Source organism: Eleutherodactylus coqui, chromosome 3 (genome assembly GCF_035609145.1).
Source record: "Eleutherodactylus coqui strain aEleCoq1 chromosome 3, aEleCoq1.hap1, whole genome shotgun sequence".
Taxonomy (NCBI): Eukaryota; Metazoa; Chordata; class Amphibia; order Anura; family Eleutherodactylidae; genus Eleutherodactylus; species Eleutherodactylus coqui.
This window is the reverse complement of record NC_089839.1, coordinates 140,737,046-140,758,321: the sequence shown is the minus strand read 5'-3', so window position 1 is coordinate 140,758,321 and position 21,276 is coordinate 140,737,046. Positions and strand designations below refer to the sequence as shown.

General features: G+C 43.3%; 1 protein-coding gene across 1 annotated transcript in view; it reads left to right on the top strand.

Annotated features, from left to right (window-relative positions):
- The window catches only part of SLC25A38 (solute carrier family 25 member 38), a 45,825-nt gene that overhangs the window by 9,701 nt on the left and 14,848 nt on the right, over window positions 1–21,276 (top strand). Inside the window, exons 4-5 of the mRNA XM_066596178.1 lie at window positions 10,017–10,185; window positions 16,286–16,452. Of these exons, the coding sequence (XP_066452275.1) occupies window positions 10,017–10,185; window positions 16,286–16,452 (336 nt within the window). The remainder of the gene's footprint in view (window positions 1–10,016; window positions 10,186–16,285; window positions 16,453–21,276) is intronic.

The window sequence follows — 21,276 nt, the reverse complement described above, 5'->3', positions numbered from 1 at the left end:
AAAGGAATCATTGTTCAGAGAACGACGCCCACATCTGCCAGACCTAACACAAAGGCTGGACAGACATCTGTCTAGGATTATTTAGTGGATCCTGCATTGAGCAGGGGGTTGGACCAGATGACCTTGGAGGTTCCTACTAACTCTACAATTAGGTGATTTTAATTTTTCCATGGATGGAGTTCTGTGAGGGCTGTTTTTTTGCGTACCAAACTGTAGTTTTTTTGCGTACCATTTTGGGGTACATCTTTTTTTGCTCACTTTTATTACTTTTTTTCGAGGGAGGCAACATGGGGAAAAAAAGTAGACCTTGTAATGTCCACTATAGTTTTAAAGGATGCCTATTGCCACATCACTATCGATCTTTACTCTTGGAAATATCTGAGGTTTGCATTGCAGATAGGTATAATCACTATTCCTTATCTAGGTGATTTCCTTCTTATCGCAGAATCCCCAGCAAGTCTGCATTCACATTTTGAATTGACCCTTGGGCTGGCTTAGTAACACACAGGAATTCAGCCCAGAACCCGAGTGCAAAAAAGGTTCTGGGGGTCATGCTGGATTCCCACCTCCAGTGCTCCTCCCTGCCCCCCTTCAAAAGGCAACATGTGTTGGGAGCCTGTGTAGCCCTTTACAGGGTTCCATGTGTATCCATTAGAGAGGCCATGAGTGTCTTGGGCCTAATGACCTCCTGCGTTGGTAATTTTGTGTTGGCCCAATTCAATAGAGGACTGCAATCCTTCATCCTTAAGAACTGGAGTTCTCACAAAGTAACTCAAAGTTCAAAGAATTGAGTGCAGTTTGAAAATCCCTACACACCAGGTATTGGCTCGTTGGTCTAGGGGTGTGATTCTCACTTTGGATGTGAGAGGTCGTGAGTTCGGAACCTGGATGAGCCCATGCAATTAAGTGTGCTAATCTGTGTGGTTTAATTCAACTTACAGATAAGGGAAACGTGTCAACATCTTTTCAGATAACGCAACTGCTGTATCACCAGGAAGCAGCAGAGATACTTCTCTGGGCGGAACAACTGACCTTGATCATTCTCTGCTTTTAACGTAAAGGCGATGAACTACCTACAGCAGTAGGGAAGTGGATCAGAGATTGGTTACTGCATCCTCAAAGGTTCAAATGCTCACCGTGGAATGGGGATCCCCCACAAATAGACTTATTTGCTTCCAGGGAATGTTCCCTATTGAGGCCGTAGGCATGAACACCCTCTCACACGTATGTGACTGGGACCTAACTTTAAGCCTTTTCTCCTCCTCTCTGGGGCTACAAATGGTTGAGCTACCGTGATGATGATGGCTGCCTTTTGGCTCAAGAGGCCCTGGTTCCCTCTACTAAACTTCCTTTTGGTCAAGGATTCCATTCTCCTACTGATGAGACAGGCCTTTCTACGCCAGACTTCCGGAGATTCAAAAGTTCAGGCTAACAACCGGGATGCTGGAAGGTTAAAATTCTTAGATCTAGGCCTATCTAATAAAGTCATATCCACCCTCTGCGAAAGCCTTAAACCCTCGACTAGGAAAGTCTACTCAAAAGTTCAGGGAATATTTTCCAAGTGCATAGGTCACGATACATAGGAATTGCCTCAGCCAGAGACCCCCAAAATCCTTAACTTTTTACAGGCAGGATTAGATAAGGGTTTAAACCCAAATACTCAAATTGCAGTTTGCGGACTTGGGGGCTTTCTTTGACTTTCCTTGGCAGGACACAGGTGGGTCAGAAAATTCCTTAAGGGAGCTAGCAGACTTCTCCCCTTTATCAGGATTACTACCCCTCCTTGGGATGTAACCCTAGTTCTGTAATCGCTTTGTGAGCCTACCTTTGAACCTATAGCGGATTTGCCTACTTCTACTCTCACGTATAAAGTAGCCCTGTTAGTAGTAATTACATCAGATTAAACTTATCACTGAAGCAGAGATTGTCTATAAATCCTTAACTAGAAGCCCTTCAGGGTTATAGACACCCTAAAATCAGTATTTATTGATCCTCTTTAAAATCAAGGGCTGACAAGACCGGACTACAAAAAACCAAACACGCACACAGTTGTATAGATTTCTTCACTCTAGCAACTAAACACTATCTAAATGCGTGTTGAAGAAAGCATTGTTTTACCAGTAGATAAGATCACTGAGAAAACAGCTTTGATAGATCAAAGTGGACATTCGTAAGTCTCACAGGCCCTTCTACGCTAGAGTTCCGGAGATTCACCACCACCACCACCAGGGCCATAACTTGCTCTGGGGCTGAAAAAGCTCATGCCTCCACCAGTCAAATTTATAGAGTCGACATGTGGCCTAACAACTACACCTTTGCTAAACATTATAGACTAGATCTGGAGGCCGGTCAAGATACGGCCTTTGGAAGGAAAGTGTTACAGGCTGTAGTCCCACCCTAAGCCCTGCTTATGATTTAGTATTCCTCCAACGTATGCTGTCATGATGACGAGGGGAAAATGGGAATTTATCCTACCATTAATTCCCTTTCTTAATGTCATTGTGACTGCATACAGACTTTCCCTTCCTGCCTGTATGTTCTTCAAACCTTCCCACGTGAGATTAACGGCTTTGTTTTCTGTTTTTAACAGTGTTTTAGCACAATAAGAAACACCTTCCTGTGAAGGACGTAGTCACTGGGGAGGGGGGGGGGGGGGGGGGAAAAGGCATTCTTCCGCTACCGGTCCCAAAAGGAGTCCAGAGGACAACCTCCCAACGCTAATATTTAATTTCAGCCCCACTTCAGCACTATTCAGCAAATCCCAACAACCTGATCGGTTCTGATTCACAATTCCAGCAACCTGATTGGTTGTTTGGGTTGTCGGTTTCAGAATTCCAGCAACCTGATTGGTGAATAGTGCTGAAGCGGGGCTGAAAATAAATATATGCCCTCCCAACGTATGCTGTCATGATGACTTAAAGAAATGGAATTAACGGTAGGATAAATTCATATATATAATATTATATTTTTATTTTGCCTCAATGTTTGATTCTCGATTATATTGCAAGAGTCCGATGACGTCACAGAGGGAGCGTGCTCCCTCTGTGAACCCTTTACATGCTGAGATCTACATAGATCGCAGCGTGTAAGGGGTTAACAGCGGGGGGTCGCTGTCCCGATGCACTCCCGCTGTTGCAGTGGGAGGTCGGCTATCAGGGATAACTTAAGGGTTAAAGGGGTATTCTCATCTAAGATGATACGCTTGGCCAGGTGTTATGGAAACAGCTAAGCACAGCTGCCGTACACTATTAACATAACTCCCATTCAAGTGCTCTTCCCTTAATACACATTCAGCTCATTGCGTAAGGCTGCCATGCTCGGCCATTCCATAACACTAAGCAAGGTGCGGGGGCGTGGCCTGACCAAGCACCAAGATGGCCGCATTATCAAGGTGCTCCGAGCACAGAGGCTTTTAAAGCAGCTAAACTTCAGCAAAAAGGTCGTTACTCACCCGGTCTATCGAAACCTTGCACAGCCGACAATAGCTGAGAGCGGAGGAGCCGCTGCCGGCACTCTCATTCCCTGCATGGATACCCGGAGGACCCACTCTCTCCACGTGGCGGTCTTTCCACAGCGGCCCCTGCACCTCCGTCACAACCAGCTTCCCTGGCGGAGAGAGGCAGTCTGCGGACCTGTAAAAAACCAGCGAACTCCTGCAGCCGGTGCCCATAACGGAGGGAGACGAAGCGGTGAGCGACATTCCAGCACTGAAATCAGCTGAGAGCAGATGAGCCGTCGCAAGTCCTGTCAGCCCCTGCATAGACAGCTAGAGGACTTCTTCTCCCCGCGTGGCAGCCCATACACAGCGGACCCCGAGCCTCTGACACAGCCTGCATTCCCAACAGAGGAAATCAGCTTGCAACCTCCTAGAACCAGTGGGAGCCTCCAGACGAGGACCGCAGCAGATCGGAGGGGAGACACAGCGGTGAGTGACACTCCAGCCCCGCTTAGCAATCCCCTGCCCCGCGCCATTAACACCATGGCGGCCATTGAAGGGAAAGCTCCCCAGAAGAGTAAGTCACAATACAACAAAATGGCTGCAAACACAGCCCAAAACAAGAAATCACATTCCTCCCCGACCGCCAGCCCTTTAAAACAACGTGCTAAAATAGCGGAAGAGCAGATAGAAGACCCACAAAGCCCTCAGATGGGAGATTTTATTACATCTATGCCCTCATCAGATAAACCAGCCACAGAGGCATTTATGAAAGAAATGTTACTGGCCCTAAAAGATTCCTTACAAGTGAACTTTGACTCACTAAGTTCAACTCTAAAATCCTCTATGGAGGAGATGGAGGAAAGAATATCCCATACTGAAAATAAAATGAGCGAAATTACTCAATCCCACAACAATTTAATTGATGAACACTACTCTCTGACAGAAGAGGTTGATGCTCTCAAAATAAAGCTTGCAGATATAGAAGACCGAAACCGACGTAATAACGTCAAGTTCAGAGGTATCCCAGAGGCGATCCAGACATCTGAAATTACCAACTATATCCAGCAAATGATTAAAACAATCCTCCCAGATGTTACATCCATGGATTTAACCATAGACAGGGCGCACAGATTGCCAAAACCAAAATTTGTCCCCGACTCTATGCCTAGAGACGTCATTGCTAGGTTCCACTTCTTCCACATTAAAGAGGCTATGATGCAAGCCACGCGCAAACTGAACCAGCTGCCGGCCCCCTACAATGCGATTCGCCTCTACACAGACCTCTCTCAGATGACTTTACAAGCAAGAAGAAAATTCTCCCTAATCACCAACGCTCTTCGCCAAGCTAAAATTCCTTATAAATGGGGTTTCCCTCCGAAACTCCTAATCCATAAAGATGGAGCAACCCACATTTTCTCAAACCCAGAAGATGCCACAGAAAAAGTGAAATCCTGGGGCATATCCATTCCACCCCCAGACGAAAACCCTAGGGGTCCAACTAGAAGACCAAGACCGGAAAAAACCCTCACGACCTTTGAACCCGGCCGTTGAAAATCTGCTTATATCTCGACCTACGAGAACTACCTCGACACAGCCTGTCTCTGGCTCTCACCCAATCAGGTGAACTTTACCCCCCACTTTACAAGTCCACACTCTATTTGGACTTGAAGTTATACATCATTCGTCAACTGTTTTGATGACACTCTACCTCTTGATAATCTGTTATGCAATGTTCCCCTTTGTTATGTTTAGACATCGCTATTTTCCATACTGCTCCATGACATACTCTACTCCTAAAAATGTCGGTTAAACTTCTCTCCATAAACGCTAATGGGTTAAATTCACCATTTAAACGTTCATCATTATGGAGAGAAGCGTTGACCCAAAAAGCTGATATTCTTTGTGTGCAAGAGACACATTTCGATGCTTCCGCATGTCCAAAAATTCACCATACTAAATTCCCCAAGATTCTCCTAGCCTGTGCCCCAAACAAAAAGGCAGGAGTGATGATTGCTTTTAGAGACACGATTAATGTACAAACCAACTCAATATTGCAAGACCCCAGAGGGAGATTCATTTTGGTAACGGGGACTTTAAACTCTGTCCCTTTCTCCTTACTGAACATTTACGCACCAAATGAAGCTCAGATAAGTTTTTTAAATAAAACTATCAAAAAATTGCGGAGGCATGGAAATGGAAAAGTGATGATTTGTGGAGATTTCAATCTCGTCCCGGACGATTCCATAGACACAAAGAGTCAAACTCGTAGAAAATACCCAAACCTAAACCCTTGGATGCAAAAAGAAGCTCTCTATGACAGCTTTCGATGCTTAAATGCATCAGCAAGGGAGTATACTTTTTACTCCCCCCCCCCCCCCCCCCCCCCCCCAGATCATTCTCGAGAATAGACCTGATACTGGTGGACAGGTGGTCCCTCCCTTTAATCTCAAGCGCCTCTGTTGAAAAGGCCACATGGTCAGATCATGCTCCTATCACAGCCACTTTTAGATGGGGGGAGGGAGTGAGACACGCACATGGAAGAATAACACCTTTTTAATGGGGATCCCTAAACATACAAAAACAATAAAAGATGCGCTCACGGAATATTTTGAAATCAATGATACTCAGGACGTATCTCCAACAACAGTGTGGAACGCGCACAAAGCGTTTATTAGGGGAATCCTCATTAAAATCAGCGCAAAACACAAAAGAGATAAGGAAAGACAACTCAATGAAATTTTAAATCAAATTACAACAACCGTAACCCGCCTGCAAAAGGTCCAGTCAGAGGAACTACACAAACAACTCTTTGAATTAAGACAAAAGCTACGCTCCCTTCTCATTGATGACTTTGACAAAATTATCAAAAACTCAAAAATAGCTTACTACTCCTCAATGAACAAACCTTCCAAACTAATGGCAAATCTAGTCAAAAAAACTAGAATCAAAACAAAAATCCCGTACATAATGGACCCAGAAAACAAAGAGTTAAAAGTCACACACCCTAAACAGATTGCGGAATGCTTTCGTAAATTCTACGAAAAACTATATAACCTTAAAGAAGACCCCTCCACCCCCCAGCCAAACCAAAAAGAAATTTAATCTTTTCTTCAAACACTAAACCTCCCGAAAATCTCAGAAACGCAACACAAAAACTTAAGCAAACCCATAGCAACCCAAGAAATTATTGACACTATAAGAACACTAAAATTCCAAAAATCCCCGGGCCCAGACGGCTTCTCCAACGAGTACTATAAATCCTTCAAAGAAATCCTAGCTCCACACATGTCCCAAATGTTTAATTCGACAATACAACAAAGCAACTTTCCAAGAGAAATGCTCGAAGCTACAATCGTCACAATAGCCAAACCCAGTAAAGATTCCTCGTCCTTAACAAACTTTCGTCCTATATCTTTGCTCAATTGCGATACCAAACTATACTCAAAAATCATTGCCCAGAGACTACAGACGGTTCTACTGTACATAGTGCACTCGGATCAGGTGGGCTTTATAAAAGGACGACAAGCGCCCGATGCTACAAGAAGAGTGATCGACCTCCTCTCCATGCTAGAAGCCTCCCACACCCCGGCCATACTCCTTGCCTTAGATGCAGAGAAGGCTTTCGACCGCCTTCACTGGGAATATACCTTTGCTGTCCTGGAAAAATTCGGCCTCACAGGCAATATCACCAACGCTATAAAGGCACTATACTCCTGCCCCTCAGCTAGAATCCTAGTAGACGGTACACTTTCTGAAACCTTTTCCATCACCAATGGGACCCGTCAGGGCTGCCCACTTTCTCCCCTAATATTCATTTAAGCTATGGAACCTCTGGCTGAATCCATAAGAATGAACGCTAACATGCAAGGCATACCCACAAAAACTAGACAACACAAAATCAGCTTATTTGCAGATGACACATTAATCATGATAACTAACCCTACATCTTCCTTGAGATATGTATACTCGACTCTATCCCTATTCTCAAGAATTTCATACTACAAATTAAATGTTTCCAAGTCACAAATATTGGGAGTCCATATACCAAATGACTTAAAAAGAGATATAAAACTAGAATTCCCTTTCCAGTGGCAGTCCCAAAATATTCCCTATCTTGGAATCCAAATCTGCTTCCCCCTATCCACCACCATATCAGCCAATTACTTCCCTCTACTTAAATCTATACAGGTAGATTTAAATGATTTTAAAAAGCATCAAACTACATGGCTCGGAAAGATCACATTGTATAAAATGATGATTCTTCCAAAAATCCTTTATTACTTTAGAACACTTCCTATACCGATTCCCCAAAAAATATTACAAAAATTTCAAAGTCAGATGTCAGAATATGTGTGGAATGGTAAACCACCAAGAGTGGCACGTTCTATCCTGTCCTTACATAAAACCCAAGGGGGAGTTGACCTTCCCAACTTAGAATCCTACTACACAGCGATTCTAATTAACCAGTCAAGGGAATGGCTAACTCACTCGACAACGACAGGATGGGTCAACTTGGAACGAGAACTAACCAACTATAAAGCCCTAAAATCGCTAATCTATGCAACTATCATGGCAACTCAACTTCCACAATTGAGGTCGAAACTACTGGTCCCATGCCTCTCACCAACAATCACAGCGACTGTGGAGGCGTGGACCAAACTCACTCAAAGCACAGAATACACAAAGACTCATAACCAAAACACAGTTCCGCTAGATACCCTAGAACATTTCATTCTGGGACTGCGACTAATCACTTGGTCAGAGGTGGGGATAAAACAAATAGCGGACCTCTATGAGCTAAATTCGCTGAAACCCTTCTCACTACTAGTTGATCAATTCAACTTACCAACGACAGAGATGTACAGATATTTCCAACTAAGATCCATACTAAAAACCATCCATCCTCAAAATATACCGATCCCACATATAATAGCTACAAACATAACAAAACTACAAAATGGCAACAAAAGTGCAACCAGACATTTCTATGACCAGATGACCGGTAACCTACGTTCGGGAAAGAGGTGCCACCTTTTAAATTGGGAAAGAGACCTAAAAACAAAGTTCCCTCTTGACTGCTGGCTAGAATCCTTTAAAAGAGCTAAGCAAGTGACAAAAAGTGCCAACTTTAAAGGGGTTGTCTCGCACCGAAACGTTGTTTGTTTTTTTTTTTCAATAGGCCCCCTGTTCGGCGCGAGACAAACCCAAGGGATGGGTTAAAGAAAAAAATAAAAATAAATATATATATATTACTTACCCGAATCCCCGCTCTGCGACGACTTCTTTCTTCCTTCTCCAAGATGGCCGCCGGGATCTTCACCCACGATGCACCGTGGGTCTTCTCCCATGGTGCACCATGGGCTCTGTGCGGTCCATTGCCGATTCCAGCCTACTGATTGGCTGGAATCGGCACACGTGATGGGGCGGAGCTACGATGACAGCGCGGGACCAGCTCTCCGGCACGAGCGGCCCCATTCACCAGGCAGAAGACCGGACTGCGCAAGCGCGTCTATAAACGCCAGAAGACAGCGAATTTAGACGGGACGCTAGCAATGGAGCAGGTAAGTGAATAACTTCTGTATGGCTCATAATGCACGATGTATATTACAAAGTGCATTAATATGGCCATACAGAAGTGTATGACCCCACTTGCTGCCGCAAGACAACCCCTTTAATAGAAACTCACCTAAAAACTCTCACAAGGTGGTATCTCACACCGGACCAACTAAAGAAAAGACGGATAACCTCTAAGGCCGACTGTTGGAGGGGATGCGGGCAAGAGGGATCCCTACTCCACATACTCTGGTCATGCCCTCTAATTACCCCATACTGGTCTAATGTGTATTCATTAATTAACAAATTCTCGAAAATTGAAGTCCCGAAACTCCCTGCCACAGCTCTACTGCTTTTAGACCTCGGGGAAAACAAACCTGAAAAAAGACAGTTATTAGGCCATATACTGATGGGAGCAAAAATCTTACTAACTAGGAAATGGCGAACTACGGAAATCCCCCACATAAACGAGTTAATCCAACTTATAACGGAGCATGGAGCTTTCGAGAAAACTCTTGCACTCAGAAATAATTCTTATCTAAAATACACGACAGTATGGAAACAATGGTTTGACAACTTTCAGCTTGATGTCTAAAATTGTTATTTTCTTTGTTTTCCTATCCCTTCCTTCCCATAAATCCCTTTGTTTCCTCTCCTTCCCACCCCCCTTCCCTCTCTGCCCCCCCCCCATATCCTGCTTTTCCCAAAGAACTCTATAATTTGTATCTTAAATGACTAAATATGGTTTCACATTGAAAAATTGGATCGTCTCTACTTTCACCTCTGTAATAAGCCTGAAAAAATTGTTTTTCTTAGTAATGCATATTTGTAAATCTGTTTGTGAAATTCAATAATTCAATGGAAGAAAAAAACAAAAAAACACTAATGTGAATTTAGGAGCCAAAATATGCTTTTGGTTTCTATGCCAAATTAAAAAAAATATTAACGGTTTATAATTCTTGTACTTGAAGTATCCGATTACATAATTTATGCTTTAGCTTAAATCCTCTCTATTTTTTTGCAGAGTGGTAAATATCGCTATAGTGGTGTGTTTCAAGCTCTGGGGAACATATACAGAACTGAAGGAACTCGTGGTCTTTTCAGCGGCTTTGCTGCCACCTTGCTAAGAGATGCTCCTTTTTCCGGGATTTACCTGATGTTTTATACACAAGCCAAGAGGTTTGCCCAGCCTTGTAAGTAGGTTTTTTTTTGTAATATTTTTTTTCCCAGGGAAAACTAAGAATAGAATGTTTTATAGATACATTTGGACTAAGACATTCAGATACCAGTCACATGGATCTCTGCATCTCTAACTGAATTGCAATTCAAGAGATCATAGAATGGTAGAGTTGGAAGGGACCAACCCCCTGCTCAATGCAGGATCACTAAATCATCCCAGACAGTTGTCTGTCTAGTCTCTGAAGACTTTCATTGAAGGAAACTCACCACCTCACCCACCTCACATTGGCAACCTGTTCCACTCATTGATCACCCTCACTGTCTAATATCTAATCTTTGTCTCCTCCCTTTCAGTTTAATCCCATTGCTTCTAGTCTGTCTTTGTGAGAATAGGGCTGATCCCTCTACACTGTGACAGCCCTTCAGATATTTGTAGACAGCTATTATGTCTCCTCTCAGCCTTCTTTTTTGCAAGCTAAACATTCCCAGATCCTTTAACTGTTCCTCATAGGACATGATTTGCAGACCATTTACCATCCTGGTAACTCTTCTCTGAATTTGCTTCAGTCTGTCTGTCTTATTTGAAATTTGGGTACCCAGGACTTGGCACAGTATTCCAGATGCAACACTTTGTTCAAGCAATGTGCCAGAAAATGGTCCTACATGCTTGCTACCACAATTATGATGCGGTAGAAACTTTTTTGGACCCTTTTATTTTTTTTTTTTTTCTGCCACGTCTGAAAAAGGGGATTGTCTTGTCTTTGTGCAAAAGGGAACATGGCTACGTTGGGCTAGTCAATCTAAAAATGTGCCAGATTTATCATCCAGCAAAGTCACTAGTAGATCTAGTGCATTTTGGAACTGACTAAATTTTGCCAAAAAGGGACTTCAGCATCAATGGTCTTGTGTATAGAGGCATACTTTTTATTAAAGATTTAACACCAAATAGTCTGTGTACAAGCTTACGCTGGTGAGTTAACCAACTAGTTTCTGACTATCCGCCATTAATTATGGCTATTCATTATACGCATTATCAAACAATCTATAAAATACCTCCCATCACGATTCCATAAAACCAAGCACAGCTTACTACTAGAAATATAACAAAGGAGAAAAGCCGGATCCTTAAAAACACTTTTTATTCTTCTTTACACAAAAATCCATAAAATTACAAATGATAGGTACCATGTTACACCATGTCAACGCAACACTGCTTTCTTGATCACTGCTAACAGACTGACATGGTACTTTCCCTTTAAAACAATTACGGACCAATCATAAACACATGTAATCAAGTTTGTGGAAATATGCACATATGATTTAAAACACCCATAACCAAAAGAGGAAAGAAAAAATGTCAAATACGTTTTTTTTCTTTTTCGCTTTCCTCTTCCTTGTTCTTGATAAATATACAGTAAACCAGTTTTGAAATTTAAACCCACTGGTAAGTGAGTTCCTAACTTCAATATCCAAAATGCCTCTCTGCAGAGGACCAATTTTTTCCAGTCTCCTCCACTTAAAGGTTTTTTTTTTGTTTTTTGTTTTTTTACACCTTCAATACTGCAGAATCTGAATGACTCCAAAGAGCTGTATGAGGTTTCAAAAAATGTCTTGCAACTTCTGAAGCATTTTTTTTCTCATTAATATGCTTCATTATACATGTTTTTAACTTGTGAAAAGTGCAGCCTGTATAGATTTTATTACAACTAAATTGACCTGATGTTCGTTGCGTTAACATAAAATGTTTGGAAAAATGGTTTTAAGAACTGTCAAGCCAAGGATTCAGCTTGAACTGTTTGCCATCCACTGCTTGGCTCCCATGTTTTGGGGACATGGCAACAGTCAATTAGTGTATATTACTGGTTGGTATATTACACTAAGTATAGTATATGTTACTGTGGAGCTCCCAGTATATTCGTTGTATCCTGTGGTAATATCTTGTATTTATGATATACTCTACATATTGCATCTTCTGCACTGTGGATGCAGTCACTAAGCTGTAGACCACTATATGGTCTACCACTTCACTCTTCCTAGTGGCGTTGCCGCTAGACTTAACATAGCAGCTTTGACCTTGCCTGACTCAATGTATCAAATTAAAATTTTAGGACTTTATGGCGGTGGTGAGGATGTCACAAATCCAATGCCACCAAAAACATCCACCAAAGGTCACACAAAGGAGTCAAAAGGGTGTGGTGCAAGAAAAAGCCTGTAGGCTTTTTTTAGATTAGCTTAGTGGAAAATATATTGTAAATGACATGTTTACTATCACAATTGATGATTTTTAAAAAATCTAAAATGGTGCCATCCCACATCAGGAGTAGGTCCTCTCTAAAACTTTCATACCACCTAATATTACTAATTAGTAAACCTCGTTAAGAGACTTATGCATATTTAAATGGATTTGATAAAGTAGATGAAGTTCTTTGTGTAAGAAAAAAAAGGGATTTGTAGCTAGGAGAGTGGCTTTGGAATAAGCCCAACGTTCTCTCCATAGCCATATATAAAAAAGCTGATCGGATTGATGCATTGCAGTTGTGCTGGTAAAAGCCGCTGCATATACCCTGGACAGCAAGAGTAACAGAAGTACTGAATCCTTTAGTACTGACCCGATATATCACTCTAGGGCAAGATGACTGGGCTCAGGCTCGTGTATTTTTTGGCCCTGGAATGCAAACAGTCACTAGAAAAATCTATAATGCTTGGACAGATCAGTGGCAAAAGATCTGGCCACCAAAGAACATAATGGCTTGATACTGGAATGGATATCAAACAACTGAAAGAAGCGATGCAAAACCGAAAAACATGGAGAGGGTAGTGAAAGACTACACTTCTATCAACAGCAGCAGACCGGAAAGGGAAGGGAAGGGAAGCACAGGTGGTCTTCTCATCCATTCTCCCAGTGGATAGCCATAGAGTAAGGAGATGGAGCAGGGTTTTAGAGGTGAACAACTGGCTTTGTTGAAGGTGCCATAAGCAAAGATTTGGATTTCTAGACCATGAAGTGAATTAGCTAAATGGACTCCTTGCTAGAGATGGGTTGCACCTAACAAAGACGGGTGAGTATATATTTGGCATGAACCTTGCTACACTCATCAGGAGAGCTTTGAACTAGAATAATATGGGGAGGGAAGTGAAAGGCAAACATATACAGCTAGTGAATACAATTCAGAGCCTCGCTATTAGAAGTTGAAAGAAAGAACAAACACTAAAAAATTCAGAAGGAAAGTAGAGGAGCAAGAGACACCGATCACAAGCTAAAATGTTCCTATACAAATGCACAGACCATGGGAAACAAACAAGGAGAATTGGAGCTCCTAACATAGAAGGAGAAATATGTCATGGACATCATGAAAACTTGGTGGGATGATACACATGATTGGAATACAAGGCTTTAAGGATATGATGTATTTATAAGAAACCGACTTAATAAAATGGGAGGAGGTGTTGCGTTGTATGCTAGAAAAGCATCATCTCCACAGAGATTCAAACTTCAGAGCATGGTAGTTCTGTAGAAACTGTTTGGATAAAAATGCAAGGACACTATTGTAGGCATTTACTATAGGCCGTCTAGACAAGTAGAAGATATGGATGAACTCTTTCTACATCAGATGGCTAAGTTCTCGAAAAAGTATGATGTAGATTGATCATGGGAGATTTTAATTATCCAGACATTTGTTGGGAATCTCTCAGGAAAAAGTAATGGGTCCAACAAATTCTTATCCTCTCTTGCTGACAGCTTTATCTTCCAAAAGGTTGAAGAGAAAACAAGGGGATCTGCTATAGTGGACCTAATTCTTACAAACCGGGAAAAAATGGTTGAGGAGATGAGGGTGGCTGGGACGTTGGGAGGTAGTGTTAAAGCTTGAATACGAAGGATAACAAAGTGAGTAAGATCTGAGAGGACTCAGACTTCAAGGTTGGATTTCAGAAAAAACAATTTTAAGAATCCAATGCATGGATTTTCTTAAGAACAGACCTAACCTGTCCAAGAAGGTTGGGAAATATTGTGAAATTAGATTATCAAAGCGCAATTGTTAACAATCCTGAAAGAAGGAAGAATGGGAAGCATTTAAAGAGACCAGGATGGATGAACACAGAAAAAAAGTTCAATTCTGGCGTCCTTTTTTTTTCTTCTTTTTTTTCTCCCTGACTTTCTATTTTGATCGGCTTTTATAGATGAAGCAATACCATATGTGTGTGTTTTTATTATTTAGATTCGTTTATTAGTCCACAGAGGGGACAAGAACATGTGGGCTTTGCTCGCTATTGCAGTATGATGTAATGCCATAGCATTACATTATGCCACGATCTGACTGGTATTTTATCAAGCCACACCATAGGCATGGCTTGATAGGCATTCTGCGATGACAGTCCTGGGGCCTTTCAGAAAGCCCCCGGCTGCCATGACACCTGCACGGCAACCCGCGATCTCGTGGATCCTGGTTCACCAGCACATTTAGGGCAAATAACCACTGCTAGAGAGAGAGTGTCTAAATTCTGCCCGGATAGAAAGGTCATATAGGCATGATGAAGAATATAGAGCTGTGTGGCTCGCTCAGAATATCTCCGTGAAACCTTCTTTGGTACCATCAGGATATCTTCACGCTCTCTGTTGGTAATGCCTCCCAGGATCGATTCCCATTTACCCTGACTAGGAGCTGGAACTGTATCTTGACGATGGGCTACAAGATTGCTATACATGATATAGATCCTACCATTTGGGCTACCTTTCATTAATATAGTAGGAAGATAGAAGTTGGGCCACTCCAGGGGATGAGTCTTATACTGTTCGTAATATGCGTGGAGCAGCTGAATGTGCCGAAAGGGCATATTAGGGAGGTCATTTTCCTCAAAAATCTGCAAGGATTCAAGACTTCTGGGGTTAATTATTTGGCCGAGATACTGAATACCATGGTGAAGCCACACTGAAGGTCTGGGACGATATCTGCTTACTTTAGTCACCATTCTTTGACACACAAGCGGTGCAAAAAAAGGATGGTTTTCTGCACTGTTATGCTGGACTCACAAGGATGTATTTGCGCAACGTGCAATACATTTTAAAAGGGTTTTTAAACATAAGCCTATTTTGTTCGCACACTGATTTCAATAGGTGGTTCGTCCACACAAGTGTATTTTTTTTTGTTTGTTTGCGCAAAAAGTACAATAAAACACATGCGCACAGAAATACGAAACTCCCATTGTGCAAATGTGCACGTAAATTCGCTTCCGTCCGTGTGACACCGGCCTTGGTCTCCTTTTAAAGGGGTTGTCTCGCGCCGAAACGGGTTGTTTTTTTTTTGCATAGGCCCCCCGTTCGGCGCAGGACAAACCCAAGGGATGTGTTAAAATAAAAAAAAAAATATTACTTACCCGAATCCCCGCTCTGCGACTTCTTCCTACTTCTTCCTTCTCCAAGATGGCCGCCGGGATCTTCACCCACGATGCACCGCGGGTCTTCTCCCATGATGCACCGTGGGCTCTGTGCGGTCCATTGCCGATTCCAGCCTACTGATTGGCTGGAATCGGCACACGTGACGGGGCGGAGCTACACGATGACGCGTAGAAGGGGCGGAGCCAGAACGCCGCTCGTGCCCGGACCGACCAGAAGGAGAAGACCCTTCTGCGCAAGCGCGTCTAAAAAAGCAAGAAGACCCGGAAATTAGACGGAGCCATGGAGACGGGGACACCAGCAACGGAGCAGGTAAGTGAATAATTTCTGTATGGCTCATATTTAATGCACGATGTATATTACAAAGTGCATTAACATGGCCATACAGAAGTGCTGAACCCCACTTGCTTTCGCGAGACAACCCCTTTAAGCAATGAGACTCACAATCTAAATTCCCTATTCCATAATAAGATGTCAGAAGTTTTTTTTCAAGTATTACTGTCAAGTTTTTGTCTTTTTGTTTTTTTTTAGTTTTGAATATAATTCAGCTACAAGTTATCTTCCTTGTTAACTACTGAGTAGTCCAGTTTTTATGTAAATCTTGTTGTGAAAGTACATGTGACCACTATGTGCATGTTGTCTACTATTTTTAACAGAATAATTGTTAGTATTTTTTCTTTTTAGAATGTGAACCTGAATTTTATGAATTTGTTTCCTTACAGATAATATTGACCCAACATTCACTCCTCTTCTGAACTTCTCTTGTGGTGTTGTAGCTGGTATTTTGGCATCTGTAACTACTCAGCCTGCTGATGTCATCAAAACTCATATGCAACTTACTCCTAAAAAGTACCGTTGGACTGGTCAGACTGTCCGCTTTATTTATCAGGTATTGAACCTTTTTTTTAATTTTTTTTTTTTTTTTTTTTTTTTTTTACAAATTATAGTAATCCAATGAAATGCCTTTAAGTTGTATCCAATGCTCAGTAAAGTTTGATAATCAATCCAGCAACATAAGCATGGATTTCTCATGTTTAAGCTGTTTACCTTAGTCTTAACAGCAGTACATTTTTAATAAATCAAATTAGACACTAATTAACTAGCGCCCTTGACCCTATTAGAAGGCTTTCTAGCCTCTCCCACCCTGTGGTTATTATAAAGTAGCGGTATATAACTAGGGCGGGAATCTTGTGCTGCTGTTAGAAGCAATGGCCCTTTTACACAGGACGATTATCGTTCAGAATCGTTAATATTCTCTCGCTGCTGTGGGAATTTGTACAATCTGCTTATGTAAACCCATGCAGCTACTAGACAGTTTTATGCATGCAGAAACTGAACGACGTATCGTTCAATGTAAATGGTCGTCACTCACTTTTGAACAACTATCTGCTAACTGTGAATGGAGACGGGTGGCAAACGCTCCCCAGCCCACTCCGCCTCCCTGCTGGCAGCGCTGAGAGTGATGCCAGAGATACTCGATCCTGTGTAACAGCACAGAAGCAAGCATCACTAGGATCAATGTCGAGCATCGTTTGCCTGACAGCTTGTCCCGTCCTAAGAGAAAACGGATTAAAGTTAGAAATCAATGCTTCCTTTATGTCCTACCACAACCATGGAGATTTTGCAAGAAGGCATCCAATAGGGAGGGCCCTCGTGCATGGCAGAACTCGAAATGGACCACTCAAGAACAGTCTCTGCGAATTGAAATTTTAAACTATAATGGTTGATAAATTTTAAAATATTTTATAATGTGAGCTTCAAGCTGAACAGCAAATCTGATTCAAGCAAGATCAGACTTTACAGAACCCAAGAAGTGAACACCGGGTGGGGAGGGAATGGACCTACTCCTAAAAGGATCAGGGGTTCTAGTCAATCAGCGTTTGATTGATTAAAAATTCCATCTCTCCTGATGGTACAAAGGGGCAGAATTAGCCCCATGGTTGTGCTGCTGTAGGACATTAAGGGGATGAGGTTTCAAAACGGAAAAGATAAATAATTAGAAAATTGCTGTGATAAAAAGTAGTGGTCTGTCATTTCTTCACATCATGTTAGTCCTAGGTTGGCCATATACGACAAGAAAATTCTGGTCATACATATTCAATGTGTCAATAGGGCTCCATTCACTTGATGCCAATTGTCTTTTTGGTATAGTCCCAGCTGGTATAAGTTGCATGCCTTTTCTGCTGTATAGAATAGTTTACTAGATAGCGGAGGTTTGAAGGGGTTGGCTCACTTGAAATTACCCCTTTTTAAAATGTGCCTGCTTGGCAATGAATGAGCCATTAATAGCTGATTAGTGAGAGTTTGCCACAATAGACCTCCACTGGCCAGTGTTTATTGTACAGAACTGCTTTATTGCTTAACACAGAGAGCTCTATACATTGTGCAGTGGCCCGGCCTGCTGCTAGGGGCTGAGTCCCATTGAAGTGAATGGGGAGAGATCACCAGTCTTAAGTCGTGAAACGTGACATCAATCTGGCAATTGGAATAAATCCCTGGATCAAAAACCCTTCTGAAGAAATCAGTGATTATAACATGTAATATTTTATTGTAATGCTCAAGAAAGGCATCCAGGCCCCTTGTAATGATCTGGTTCTGGCTTGGAGCCTCTTGTTGCGACCAGTACGGGCTGATAGCGTAGTTGGTGTATCCAGTGGTCGGTACACAGGTAGCATCGGTTGCAGTACAATAGGAGCATAGTTGGGGTGAAGTCAGTGGTCAGTACACAAGTCTATCCTTTTGCAGTGATAGGGGCAGACAGGTATTGGAGCTAGAGCACAGGCTTTAAGCACAATCTTTCAAGGAGAGAGAAACAGGGCCAGGTTTATAGAATGTAGCTAATGAATGGACAGGGTGGGGCCAATCAGGGATTATTTAATTCTAAGTGCAAAAGTGAATGACTCCTATCTTGCGCAACGTCCCAGCGCCGTACAAATATGAAATTTGTCACGAGCGTTCTTTAGGTCATAAATAGGAGAAGTAAAGGGGTCACAACTTGATTAATAAATACTAATTGCAAAGGTAAGTGACCCCTATGTAATGCACCTAATCTAATTCTCTAACTTCGCGGTGTTATTCAAATTTGAAATTTGGCACAACTCTTGTTAAGGTCCTAAATAGGGAAAGTAAAGGGGTTGCAGCTTCAATATTCAATTCGAAGCGTGAATAACTGATTCTGTGATACATCAGGTAGTTCTTTTCTCAGAAACCATAAAGCCTCGGAAAATAACTTGTATATTGAGGAGAATCTACCTCACCTCTGTATGTATATTGAGGAGAATCTACCTCACCTCTGTATGTACATTGAGGAGAATCTACCTCACCTCTGTATGTACATTGAGGAGAATCTACCTCACCTCTGTATGTACATTGAGGAGAATCTACCTCACCTCTGTATGTACATTGAGGAGAATCTACCTCACCTCTGTATGTATATTGAGGAGAATCTACCTCACCTCTGTATGTATATACTGAGGAGACTCTACCTCACCTCTGTATGTATATACTGAGGAGACTCTACCTCACCTCTGTATGTATATACTGAGGAGACTCTACCTCACCTCTGTATGTATATACTGAGGAGACTCTACCTCACCTCTGTACGTATATACTGAGGAGACTCTACCTCACCTCTGTACGTATATACTGAGGAGACTCTACCTCACCTCTGTACGTATATACTGAGGAGACTCTACCTCGCCTCTGTACGTGTATGCTGAGGAGACTCTACCTCGCCTCTGTACGTGTATGCTGAGGAGACTCTACCTCGCCTCTGTACGTGTATGCTGAGGAGACTCTACCTCGCCTCTGTACGTGTATGCTGAGGAGACTCTACCTCGCCTCTGTACGTGTATGCTGAGGAGACTCTACCTCGCCTCTGTACGTGTATGCTGAGGAGACTCTACCTCGCCTCTGTACGTGTATGCTGAGGAGACTCTACCTCGCCTCTGTACGTGTATGCTGAGGAGACTCTACCTCGCCTCTGTACGTGTATGCTGAGGAGACTCTACCTCGCCTCTGTACGTGTATGCTGAGGAGACTCTACCTCGCCTCTGTACGTGTATGCTGAGGAGACTCTACCTCGCCTCTGTACGTGTATGCTGAGGAGACTCTACCTCGCCTCTGTACGTGTATGCTGAGGAGACTCTACCTCGCCTCTGTACGTGTATGCTGAGGAGACTCTACCTCGCCTCTGTACGTGTATGCTGAGGAGACTCTACCTCGCCTCTGTACGTGTATGCTGAGGAGACTCTACCTCGCCTCTGTACGTGTATGCTGAGGAGACTCTACCTCGCCTCTGTACGTGTATGCTGAGGAGACTCTACCTCGCCTCTGTACGTGTATGCTGAGGAGACTCTACCTCGCCTCTGTACGTGTATGCTGAGGAGACTCTACCTCGCCTCTGTACGTGTATGCTGAGGAGACTCTACCTCGCCTCTGTACGTGTATGCTGAGGAGACTCTACCTCGCCTCTGTACGTGTATGCTGAGGAGACTCTACCTCGCCTCTGTACGTGTATGCTGAGGAGACTCTACCTCGCCTCTGTACGTGTATGCTGAGGAGACTCTACCTCGCCTCTGTACGTGTATGCTGAGGAGACTCTACCTCGCCTCTGTACGTGTATGCTGAGGAGACTCTACCTCGCCTCTGTACGTGTATGCTGAGGAGACTCTACCTCGCCTCTGTACGTGTATGCTGAGGAGACTCTACCTCGCCTCTGTACGTGTATGCTGAGGAGACTCTACCTCGCCTCTGTACGTGTATGCTGAGGAGACTCTACCTCGCCTCTGTACGTGTATGCTGAGGAGACTCTACCTCGCCTCTGTACGTGTATGCTGAGGAGACTCTACCTCGCCTCTGTACGTGTATGCTGAGGAGACTCTACCTCGCCTCTGTACGTGTATGCTGAGGAGACTCTACCTCGCCTCTGTACGTGTATGCTGAGGAGACTCTACCTCGCCTCTGTACGTGTATGCTGAGGAGACTCTACCTCGCCTCTGTACGTGTATGCTGAGGAGACTCTACCTCGCCTCTGTACGTGTATGCTGAGGAGACTCTACCTCGCCTCTGTACGTGTATGCTGAGGAGACTCTACCTCGCCTCTGTACGTGTATGCTGAGGAGACTCTACCTCGCCTCTGTACGTGTATGCTGAGGAGACTCTACCTCGCCTCTGTACGTGTATGCTGAGGAGACTCTACCTCGCCTCTGTACGTGTATGCTGAGGAGACTCTACCTCGCCTCTGTACGTGTATGCTGAGGAGACTCTACCTCGCCTCTGTACGTGTATGCTGAGGAGACTCTACCTCGCCTCTGTACGTGTATGCTGAGGAGACTCTACCTCGCCTCTGTACGTGTATGCTGAGGAGACTCTACCTCGCCTCTGTACGTGTATGCTGAGGAGACTCTACCTCGCCTGTGTTTGTGTGTGTGTGTGTCTACTGAGGAGACTCTACCTCGCCTCCTGTGTGTGAGTCTACTGAGGAGACTCTACCTCGCCTGTGTGTGTATGTGTGTGTGTGTGTATACTGAGGAGACTCTACCTCGCCTGTGTGTGTGTGTGTGTGTGTGTGTATACTGAGGAGACTCTACCTCGCCTGTGTGTGTGTGTGTGTGTGTGTGTGTGTGTGTGTGTGTGTATACTGAGGAGACTCTACCTCGCCTGTGTGTGTATACTGAGGAGACTCTACCTCGCCTGTGTGTGTGTGTATACT